Source organism: Lissotriton vulgaris, chromosome 3_1, assembly GCF_964263255.1.
Source record: "Lissotriton vulgaris chromosome 3_1, aLisVul1.2, whole genome shotgun sequence".
In the NCBI taxonomy this organism is placed as follows: domain Eukaryota; kingdom Metazoa; phylum Chordata; class Amphibia; order Caudata; family Salamandridae; genus Lissotriton; species Lissotriton vulgaris.
The window spans coordinates 362,858,459-362,870,937 of NC_141689.1; the positions used below are offsets into that span (position 1 = coordinate 362,858,459).

Here is a 12,479-nt window from a genome sequence, read left to right on the forward strand (position 1 = left end):
ATAGCAGGGAAAGTGTTGGACTCGTGAAGGGTTTGGTTTACTATTCCCACTCCAATCTAAGCAATAGTAGGAAATGTGTTAGATTGCAAAGGGGCTAGATTTACTATTCCCACCCCAATCTATGCAACAGTAGGGAAAGTTTTGGACTCCGGAGGGATTATATTTACTATTCACACTCAGTATAGGAAATAGTATAAAAATGTAGGACTTTTGAGGGACTGCAATTAACATTCCACCTCCAAATCATTTTGTAGAAACCATGTTAACACCTGAAATAAAAAAAATCTTGTTACACATGAAAAATACATGTCATATATAAATAAAAGAAAAATACAAAATCAAATAAAATACATGTAAATTAAATTAAATTATTTCCTTACCACAAAAAACATGAAACGCCCAAAAAACATTACTTGCATGATAAATACACACCATTTATTTAAAAATATTACTTTTAAAGATCAAACATGTTAAATAAAAAATTAAATTTTACCAACATGATTATTAAAAACACAACACTTTGTGCCTAATTACGATAATGGTGGGACTGGCACCGGCACCGACAGCCCTGCGGTAGCTGTACTACCGCCATCACATTGAGGATTTCCACATTAGGATGGCGGACATATGGGTGGCGGTCAGAGAGATGACCACCACGGATCCGACAGGCTTAAGGAGCCCCTCGGACCATTGGAGGGTGATGTATTCCCTACAATGGTGGTGGTGCCTTCCTGGTACCACTGTAGGGATTACAATATATGTTTCCGCCCACCGTTTCATGGCAGTCAATCCACCATGAAAAGGCAGGCGGAAAAAGAATTTGGGGGCCCGTTCCGGCCCCATATCCTCTGGCCCTCAGCTGTGGGTTCTTAGCCTACATACCCCTTCTCTATGTGCCAGGCACCACATGGTGCCTGCCATGTAGTGCAGGGATATCAGTAGTGTCCCATTTTTGTACTGCGGCGTGTGCTGCAGCCAGCTGCACCTGCCACAATACAAAATATAGGCACTGTGACAGCTGTGGTGCTGGCCGCATTGTAATACCTACGGTGGAACCGCCAACAGCCTGTCGGGCAGTCCCATTTACGAAAGGATGGCGGTCAGACATAAGTCCGACCGCCATCCTAATCAGCTCCTAAATTATTAAATAAATCAAAAATGTAATATTTCCAACATTAAAAAAGATATACAAATAAATATTAGAATTAATTTAATAAAAACTATAATTTCAATACCTTACTACCCTATTCTCGAACAAAATATACATTGCTAACAAAAATATAAACATTTAAATATATTGTAAATATTTCAAAAGTACACTAAATACAGAACATTTACCAAATAAAACAATTACATAATGAATCATAAATTACATAATTAAATAATAATCAATTAGCATGAAAAGATATTTGTTCTTTATGTACCTTCCCACCCTAAACCCCTATAAAACCAAAAACTAGCTACTAAAACATAAATTAATAACAAAGTTAAAAACATTTAAATATACTGTAAATCATAAAAAATGTAAAATGATCCAACAATTAAAAAAATAGAACAGGCGGTATGGATGAGGGGAGAGCCCCTTATACGGGGACTCAAATAGACCGATGATCATGAAGACAGAATTTTGCTATATGAGGATGATATACTGTTACATATGGCCTCTCCGACAACCCCTCTCCATCGTGTCCTCCATATTTTCTGTATCTTTGGTGACCACTCAGGGTATACAATTAACTGGTCGAAGTCGCAATTATACTTACTGCGGGGCCCACAACCTTTTATACCTAGGGACTATGACATTTCAGAGGGCTGTCGTTATTTAGGCATCTATATTACGCTGGACCCTAATCGTTTTCATGAGGCAAATTTGCTAGGACCCTTGAGGAGCTTTGGAGCGGACGTTACACATTGGCGTTCCCTCCCTTTGACACTCCTGGGAAGGGTTGCCCTTTTCAAGATGTTGGCCTTACCTCGTTGCCTCTATGCGCTACAAAATACTCCATACATAATTCCCAATGCCTACTTTTCTAATATCCACAGCGCAGTGCGTACCCTCTTGTGGGATGAAAGGGCACCGCGCATTGCCCTGCAGAAACTAACGGCTGGCTGGAATGATGCCATAATTGCATTGCCAGCCCTTAGGTCCTATTATTTGTCGATCAATCGCTGGGTACATGGAGACCGGGGAGACCCGAATTTCCGCACGGATTGGTGCTCATGGGACAGGGAGGGTATCAAAGGGCGTTATATACGAACCCCAAGAAACTGGGCCTGACTGACCCGACGGCACAACCAATCAAAACCTGGTATGTAGTCAATAAAAAATTGGACTGGCACAACAAAATCACACAGCAACTCCTCTCTTGGAACCCGAACAGTTGGGGCAACTGAGAATGAGTCCCGGGTTCGATAAATGGGACTTGATTGGGATTTCAACAGTGGGGCACATGTGGAACTCTAGGGGCTTGTTCACATTCACGGATTTGCAGAAAGAGTATGACCTGGCATCAACCAAAACATTCACATATTTGCAAATCAGCCATGCACTCAAATCAGCAATACCTGGGGGTGGTCCACTTCCTGTGGCTGGAGGATATACTGATACTTGACCCCATGGTCAAGAAGGCCATATCCCAAACATATAAAAAATTGATCAACAACCGCCCTGATCTTCTCATGCACCTGCGGCAGCACTGGGAGGTTGACTTGGGCAAGTTAGAGGAGGAGGACTGGTCAAGATGGGTAAGAGACCGGGTCCTTGTTGCCTTGGATACTGCAGTCATGAGGGAACCTCTTTTCACACCATCTGGGATGCCCAGTTGCCCAGGCATACTGGAATAAAATTACAGAACGAATGGGGAACACTGGGGGGGAAAAGCTGACGATCGCCCCGAAACTATGTTTACTAAACATTTGGGATGCCACATACCTCACCAAGACTGAGAAAGCAAGGGGTTCACTGGAATGGGCTTTAACAAAATGAAATATTGCACAAAAATGGGGTGTGGGTGAAACACCAAAGGTCAGAGACTTGGTGGATAGAACTATGATCACTGAAAAGGATGTGTTTAAACATAGAGACTGCCTGGAATACGTACAGAGGTGAAATATGTTTGTTCCCCACTGTGGAACTACAACGCAGCAAAGAAAGACTACTTGGTCCATTACACAGTGAGGGGGGGCGCTTGAGTGATGAATCTATGTTGTAAAGGTATGCTGAGAATAATCCACCTGCTTAAAACATTCAATAATATGTTATTGCTAATTTGCAAAGCTGTGCTAACTGTTATGTTGTTCAAATAAAAAGAGTTAAAAAAATAGAACAAATAAAATAATTACTCAAGTGCATAATAAACTATTAGAAATTAATTAGCATTGATATGAAATTATTAGTAATTTAAATTAACTTCAGACAGTAGTCCACAACAAAAATCAACAACCTACTACTACAATACAAATAATGAATCACAATTTAAACATTTAAATATACATTAAAAAGAACACATGAAACTTAAATACATAAAATTACTAATAAACAATTGAACAATTTAAATAAATACTAATAAATTACATATTTAATTTACTATTAAAAATGAACAATACAATTAAATCAATAAAATTTTAAATGACTTCACACCTTATTTTCCTACAAACTCAACACCTTGCTACTACATAAAAGATTATCAACTGTATTAAAAACATAAATTATGCATTTATTAAGTCCACAATGGCACAACCAGGATGGTAAAAACGTTTCTTTCTCAGAAATCAGTAAGCATCCAACCTATAGAGCAGCAGTCCCGAACTGTCACTGCCTCACACGACAGCTTAGTCCCAACACTCCTCCCACATTCTAACCTGGTGACACTCACAACCGTCTGATTCGTGAAGAGGAAGGTTAGAACATAGCAGCATTTTAAATGACAAACTATATTATAAAAATGAATAACAATTATACAAACAATACTACCACTTAAAATTTATATTTTAACTAATATATCATAAATTAAACAAAAACAACATTTTTTACAATTGTATTTAAGTAAACGATAACAAATACAACATTATTTAAAAACGATGTTATATATCAAAAAACAACATTCTTGATGACAATATTCTGTGACACTATATTTCTGTACCAATTATATTTTTGACACACTATTTAAGTATCACAATATTAAAAGCTCAATATTTTGTCCAAACTTCGGTCTGGCTGAGCAGAAGTGTTTGGATGGGGGTTGGTGGGAGGAGATGCGGCTGTTCAGGTTGGCATGGCCTATGTTGCACAGTGCCTTGAATGTGTGTGAGCAGTTTGAACTGAGCGCATTTGTGCATCTGGAGCCAGTTGAGCTTCCTGAGGTGTGATGATATGTGCATTCTGCATGGTAGGTTGAGGATGTGTCTACCTGGCCAATCAGGTAGCATGTACTTTTTAAATTTCGAGGTGAAGCTAAAATTCAGTGGTGATGCAGCATGGTGCTGATGTGGTCGCCGCTTTTCCATGTATTGAAACACTGCTGCTCTTCCTGAAAGTGGTTCAGCTTAGCTCAGGGAAAACGTGCAATGTTTCCTGGATGTTAGTTTATAAAGATATGTAGATATTGTACAGGAAGGAAGGAGGGCTGGCTTTTATTCTGGCAGAGGAAATGCGTCTTCATCAAAGGGCATCGGATAGGGGCCGCACCCACCCACAGAGGCAACTGGTCTGAAACCAGTGGGGGGCAGGGAAAGTGTTCATGCGGCTCCAATATCCGAGGCTCTGGCCCACCCAAAGGCAATGACCACTTGGGCAACATACACAACTGAGCAGTCGAATTGAAGTATACCATTCACCCGTCGATGTACGGATGTACCATGTTACAACGCATACCGTTACAACTACCTACTATTACAACGCGACCATTACAACGCATACCATTACAACGCATAGCGCTTTGAGGTGCTGGATAGTGGTAAGTATAATTTACTATTCTAACTCCAGTCCCCGTGGACACTAGGGAAGGTGTTGGATAGTAAATTATACGTATTCCCTATCCTAGAGCGCCCCCCAGCGTAATGCGTTGTAATGGTATGCGTTGTAAAAGATGCGTTGTAATAGTAGGTAGTTGTAAAAGATGCGTTGTAACGGGTGTATACCGTCGATGTACACACCCAAACCCACTAGAGACAGACAACCTTTATGCATGTCGAAGAAATCATGAGGGCAAAGGACCTCTTTTCAATCAAACTACAGATTTTACACTTGGGGATACAATATGCCATTTGTCCCTAGGGTACTGGTAAAAAGGCTTCAAAACCTGATTATAGATTATGCTTCCAACACTGTCAGTTCTCTAATAGGCGAGATAGAGGGGACAATATTCACCCGCATAAGAGTGTCACTCTTTGGATGCCACAGCAACATCATAGATCAGCTCTATTGTTTTGCAACAACTAAACAAAAGTGCCCTTATTGGGGTCTCCTGAATGTCAAGTTCAAGTGGGGAGGAGGGCAAGGAGAAATCATAAGGCTATCCAAAACATGTTCATTTCAGGGAAGTACATTTTCTACAAGTCATGCAGAGGACCTCTATCTCAATAACTACCAATATCTTTGCAATTGCCTTTTAACATGTTTACATTTTTGGAGGCATTTTGTTATTGTATAATTGAGTAAAACAATGGTTGGTCAAGATTTAACACAATTCTGATTTAGAGGCTAAGTGTCTCACCTAAAAACTTAGAGGCCTAGTTTCTTATAATAATTTCACAGTGTGACAAAGATAATCATATGAGTTTTGACAAACTGTTTACATGGTTATATAACCAAGTATATATGTAAGTATTAATGTATTTACTAACAGTTGGCTATTGTTTTTTATTTCAGGTCTTGGAGTCCATTCTGCTGCTGCAAATCACCAGTCTTTGTCAGGTTTTCTCAAGGTAAGAACTGTTTTTGTACACAAAGCACACATCTAGATACACAAACCTCCCTGACTTGGTAGTGGGACAACCTGAAAAAAGTGCATTTCAACGAAAAAGGAAATCTCAAGAGCAGCCTATGCAAGTGGTTGCACATCAGTAAATGTAAAGCCTATGGGCTTTATAAAGTGCCTCTTTAAGTTAGTGCATGACGTTGACTGCTTTCTGAGCATTATTTTCCCTGTCAAAAATTTCCCTAGCTGTTTGGTGTTATGGGAGCTGCAGCTTTTTCCTATGCTGTTTATGGGCTCCTCTGTGTCACAAGAGCAGTCTAGACATGATTGGACTGATGGGCTTGTGCAATCAGCTCACAATTTTGAGGGTGGGGCAGAAGAGACTGGATCACAAGCATAGTTTATAGCTCAGTGGAATTATTTGGAAATTGAGAGATAGAGTGACAACTTGTGATCGTGACTGGGTCCTTGCGTGAAACACCATGTGAAAGAACATAGTAAAGGGGATATTGTGATGGGTCAGCACATTGCAGCTGGTATTAGTCCATATCCTCACTTATCAGCAAGTTTACCAATTATCTCTAGTACGAAGCAGTCTACCTCAGTATTCAGAGAATGTCAGTGCTTGGTATTGCTTACCGCATGGCAGCCTTCTTCTATCACTGTCAGTACATCTTTAATCAGTATTAAAGCTTGCAGTTAAACTGATGTACTAATATTTGATTAGTTAAGGGACCTTCATCCAAAGTTTATGCTCTCTTAAAGACACTTAAAAAGTGTCTAATAGGAGACAAAAAGAGCATCGATGATTTTGTTGCTATGCTATGGTATACTGTGTTGCTGTGTTGAGGGTAGAGAGTAACAGGCTTCTTGTCTGTTAAAAAGTAGGCACTATTTAATCAAGAGGCCCAGCCCTTTTCCATTATAACCCATAAACTACACAAGGGGCCAGCCATCCATGTAAGAAAGTACAGTTTAAGTCGATCAGTTTTCTTTAAGGAACAAGGACATTTCCTCCTACCAACTGGTCCAAAACCCTCTAAAACTGACTTTAGAATGTATCAGCCTTCAGAAAAGCATAAGGGAATACCTACCATTCTGAATTCAACATACGAGTTAGAGCAAATGTATATGGACACTTTAAAATGTTCTGTATCAAGATAGGTACCATGTATGCACCTCCATTCAACTTTGTAAACCTGTACCAATCTCATGACATAATCCCAATGTCAAAGGCTTCATTGTGAATGTAGGGGATGGAATGTATACAGTAGAATGAAAGAAAGAACAGTGGTCCTCATCTTCTTTATTGAATTTGACACAGTCTCCTACAACACACTCATCAGAAGACTCCACAACATCAGCATCCAATGACTCGCACTCAACTAGATCTGCTTGTTCCTCACAAGAAGTGCCCAAATTGCCAAACTGCCACCCTTCACCTCAGAAACCAAGGACCTCACCTGTCTGGTCCTCAAGGGACCATCCCTCAGCCCGACGCTGTTCAACGTATACAGGAGATCGTCCCTCACTCGACCCTATTCAATTTCTACATGACAATGCTTGCCAACATCATACGATCACAAGACATCGCCATCATTTCCTACACCGACAACAGCCAAGTCATCCTCTCCTGACAGACAAGACAACCGCCAGTAGAACCAACTTCAGCAACTGTATGACCACTAGAGCAGAATGGATGGAAACCAACTACTCGAAGCTCACCTCACGACAATACAGAAGTACTAGTCTTTGGAAACAAGGTCTCCCCATGGGACGCCACCTGGTGGCCAACAGAACTAGGACCAATGGAACACACCAGAAATCTAGGGATCACACATGTCAATGCAGTGAGCTCTGGCTGTTTCCACATTGTACGTATGCTGTGAAAAATCTTCACATGGCTGCCACAGAACACCAGATGAACCATTATGCATGCCCTCATCACAAGCAGACTTTACTATGGCGACACACTCTGTGCCAGAATCTCCAAGAAGCTCCTACACAGACTTCGGACCATTCAGAATGCGGCCGCAAGACTCATATTCAACCTTCAATGTCAAACCTACATCTCACCTCACATTAGAGAGCTCCACTGGCTCCCCATTCACAAATGCAGCCAATTCAAACTTCTCATGCACACCTACAACGCCCTGCACAACACTGGACCAGCATACCTTAACAGCCTTATACAGCCAATTCAAACTCCTTACGCACACCTACTGTAAAGAAGGAGCTCCGCTTTAAGTATTACAAGACTTTAATCCTGTCCCAGAGAGATGCAGCTGCTCCCCAAGGTAAGTTCACCAACAGAACAAGGCCCGTGAGCAGCGCAAGTCTAACAATAATATACACACAAATAATTACATTCAAATAATGTTAAAGTAACAAAACAAACTATTAAGCCTTATATTATTTTATTCTCTATAACACAAATACTTACCCTCTAATAATATGAAAGTAAACATCAAACATTATGCCATGTATTCTCTATAATGATTCCAAATTAAAATGGAAGAATATTTTGAGATAAAATAATCGTTAAGATGGGTAAGCTTCGTAATGGCACTCCCAAATTTGCAGCCGCGGTCTGTGCAGGTAACAGCGATGGGGCGTTGGGGCTACATGGGGGGCATTTGGAGGGACGATGCAGAGGGAAAAATAATTGTTTATTGGAACCTTTATCAACAGGATGAGTAACCAATGGTTGAGATTGCAGCACTTCACCCAATACACTAGAGTGATTTCAATGACTAGAATGACACACAACAAAATCCTCATCACTCTTCTGAACACTTTCATCCAGCCAAAACAAATCTTTGTTATACATAAAATCTTGATCATGACCATCCTCACTCCTCTCCATATCACAATCCTTTTTACACAAAGCCATTCTACTTTGATACCACACCTTCCCATCACATAACTTCGCTGAATTAGTAAAAACTTCTACATCCTTCCTGGGTTAAGGAAACCTTTACGCACCTTCACAGGTTTTTTAACACACACCCAGTCACCCTCTTTCACTTTCCACTCTTTTACACCTCTTTTGCCATATTATACCTTTTATTTTACTTACTTAGCTCCTATATTATTCCTAACCACCTCTGGTGGCAATTCCACAAACCTGCTGTTGACCAACCAACTTTGATTATCCTGAGTAAAGGGAACTCTCCCTCTCATGATTGAGAGAGGGCTTTACCAGGTTAATGTAGGGGTAACTCGATACGCCGAGGCCACTCTTTTCTCTTTTTGTTCTCCAATTTAAATTACTTTTCTTAGCTAATTCCCTAATTACCCTGATGAATCTCTCGATTTTGCCATTACCTTCTATTTAATACACAGACATCACTTTATATGTAATACTATTCCTTTCCAATAAGCTCTCAAACTCCATTGCCATCAATTGTGGCCCAATATCATAGATAGTCTTCCTTGGTAATCCTTCCCTGGGGATCAGTTTATCCAAAAATGTAACTACAGCAACAGAATCCACAGATTCCATTGATTTAATTTCAGGCCACTTCAAAAAATAATCCATGAGAGCAAAAACCAAAATGTTCTCTCTATTTGGCTCAATTACCAGGCCTATTATATGAATGCCAACCACCTCCCAAGCCATACTGGGACATTCAGCTGGACACAGAGGTGGTTACGTGTAACTTGTGTCTTGTCCCCCCCTTCATAATTACTACACGATATCTAACAAGAATCTTGTGTTGCGTCCCTCCTCTTCGCGGACGACGCAATTTTAATTTCACAAACACCACGGGGTCTACAGACCCTACTAGACAGGTTCCAAAAGTACTGCATCCACAAAGGATTAGAAATTAACATAAAAAAACAAAATACATGGCCCTAAACCCGCACAAAACTTTTAAAAGGAATTTGATGTTAAATGGGCAAAAATTAGACTACGAGCACAGTTTTACCTATCTGGGGGTCTTGTTAGACTCTGTAATGGGATGGGGCCCACAACTGGAAAAATCAAAATTGGTGTTCAAACAAAACTCTTTTCCAATAACACAGAGGTACAATAAAAGTGTGAATAAGGCAGTCCCTCCAGCAATAGAGCTTTTTAGATATAAGGTTCAATCTGCCTCTTTGTATGAGGCGGAAATTTGGGGGCCGGTATGCAAAAAAACTTTTGAAGTACTGGAGAATAAATTCATCAGGGGACTATTAAAAGTTCCAACCAATACCCCATTGATACCCTTATTCCTTGACCTAAATATTAAACACACAGATCAGCACGCTATACTGAGACCATTGCTGTTGTGGGTCAGATTATGGACAACTTTGGAATTATCTGACTATAAAAATGGGTTGAAGGAAGTACTAGAGCTTGATAGAGATAACAAGATTTTTTGGTTTAAGCATGTAAAAAATTGGCTAATCAAGCTCGGATTGACACACTTTTGGAATGAGCCTGGTTCTCTAAACTCAGCTTCCAAGAAAATTGTTAAATTAACTTTTTGGTCATATGTGAGCCATGATTCCGTGTATATAAGAACACACGGTCCACTCACAGAAAAATTTCTCCTGGTAAAAAATGAGGCATCTTTTGAACAATTTCTTGATGAAATCCAGCCTCCATTGGCCAAATCCCTATACCTAAAATTTAGGTATGGAACGCTGAGGATAAAGGTAACTGAGAAAAGATGGGGAAAGACAGATAAAGACCATTGTAGCTTGTGCACCAACTATCAAAGGGAGGATATCTTCCACATATTGTTCTTTTGCCCTAGCTACGGCAAGGCAAGGAAATGATGGATAGTCCCCTTGTGCCGTAACATTGGCTCTATTTCCCATAGGGAAGCTGGCAGGATCTTAAGCACGGATACTAGCCAAGTAATTGTGTTCGGGATTAGTAAATTTTTATTGTCCGTTTATTTTAGCAGAAGGAAATCATCTCTTTCATTTTAATCATGAAAAACTGTTCGATTGGGCTTTCCTTAAACATGAATATTGCCTAGGCATTGTACCTTTTAATTTTTGGCTGTTATAAATCAATTTAATGTTTTTTTAACTTTTCTATTGTTTTTAAATATTTTAATATTTAATTGGCTCTGCGCCAAACCCAGAACTGCAAAATTATGTGTCCAAACATGAAGAAATGTAATTTAATGCGTCCAACTATGATGAAATGTAGATGCAATGTAGTTTATATAGTAGGATGCCCATTATAATGTATGAATTGATATTGTGTATATTTTATTATGAATTGTATATTCTATGTTATCTTTTATGTTGCAAATGCAACGAAATAAAGATTGAAATTGAAATTGAACAAGAATCTCCATTTCTTTATCTAACCTGGCCACCAATAAAATTCCTTCTTTCACACTTCACAGCTGCTCCCCAAGGTAAGTTCACTAAATAAATGTCAATTTCAAAATAATACATTCCATCCCAGAATGCAGAATTCAACACAGACAAAACCCCGCACAACACTGGACCAGCATACCTGATTAGCGGCATATACTTGCCTTCCATACACCTAAGCCCAGCCTCACTCTCCCTCATACACAATGCCCTCATTCACAGAACTGCGTCAACATATGGGACATCATTGAAATGTAGAAACAATATAGCCTCCTCTTTTCGGGCCTACGTCATCTGAAAGCAAAGCCTGGCATTACGTTTATGGTCTCAAGTAGAGGCAGAACTTAAAACGGGAGCAAACAGAAATTACTGACAGCAACAAATCCACTCCATTGGTGTTGTCTCTGGTCCAGGCAACTAAGCTAGAGCAACTAAACTTAGTGCCAATCTGCATTCATATGAAACTTCCCAATTCTGCCTTTAGGTGAGAGCACCACATTAATCCAACAATAGATGACATTTATGGGCCAGATATATATGTTGGTGGTAAGCATACTCGGTCGCAACGGTGAAGGAGTATGCTTACTGCTAACATTAAGGTTCCCCTGCTAAATGTATATGTGGCCAGAACTTTGGTTTAATCACGGCGGCAACTACTCCATCTCCGCCCTGTGGAGTAAGGACTATTGGAGGCAGACCTCTAATTCTGCCCACTTAATTTAGATGATGGGAATTAGTGGTCAACTATCACTGTCTGTCTCTGCCAGGAAAAACCTGACTCTAAAGGGCAGTGAAAACTGCCAAATGCTCCTCTTGCCATAGGAGATAACCCCCATGGAGTCAGGAGGATTTTCTTTTTTATTGTCAAAAAGAAACTCGCGCTTTGGGATTTTCTTTTGGAAAATAATAATAAAAACCTTGTGGTGCAGGGCTCCATCATGTTATTGGAGCTCTCTGCACCAAATTGCAAAAAGCATTGATAGGAACAGCCGTCATTTCTAAATCTGTAGGACAGTACCTCTATTGCCCTGGCGGAGAAACAGGTCATCCATTAGATTATATTTCTGCAGATTATAATTCTGGCCCTAAATTATTCATTTAATTAGACCTGAACTCTGGCTAACACCAGTTAATACTTGATTAACCCAGTCATTACATGACACCATTTTCAGCCCCTGTAGGCCTGAGGCAATATAAAAGACTACACTTCAGGGTTGTCATCATCAGCAGAAGTGT

The 12,479-nt window shown here is 40.0% G+C and overlaps 1 protein-coding gene across 1 annotated transcript in view; it reads left to right on the forward strand.

Annotated features, from left to right (window-relative positions):
• Nucleotides 1–12,479, forward strand: part of C7 (complement C7) — a 413,756-nt gene that overhangs the window by 20,507 nt on the left and 380,770 nt on the right. Inside the window, exon 2 of the mRNA XM_086960581.1 lies at nt 5,870–5,925. Coding sequence (XP_086816707.1) covers nt 5,870–5,925 — 56 coding nt within the window. The remainder of the gene's footprint in view (nt 1–5,869; nt 5,926–12,479) is intronic.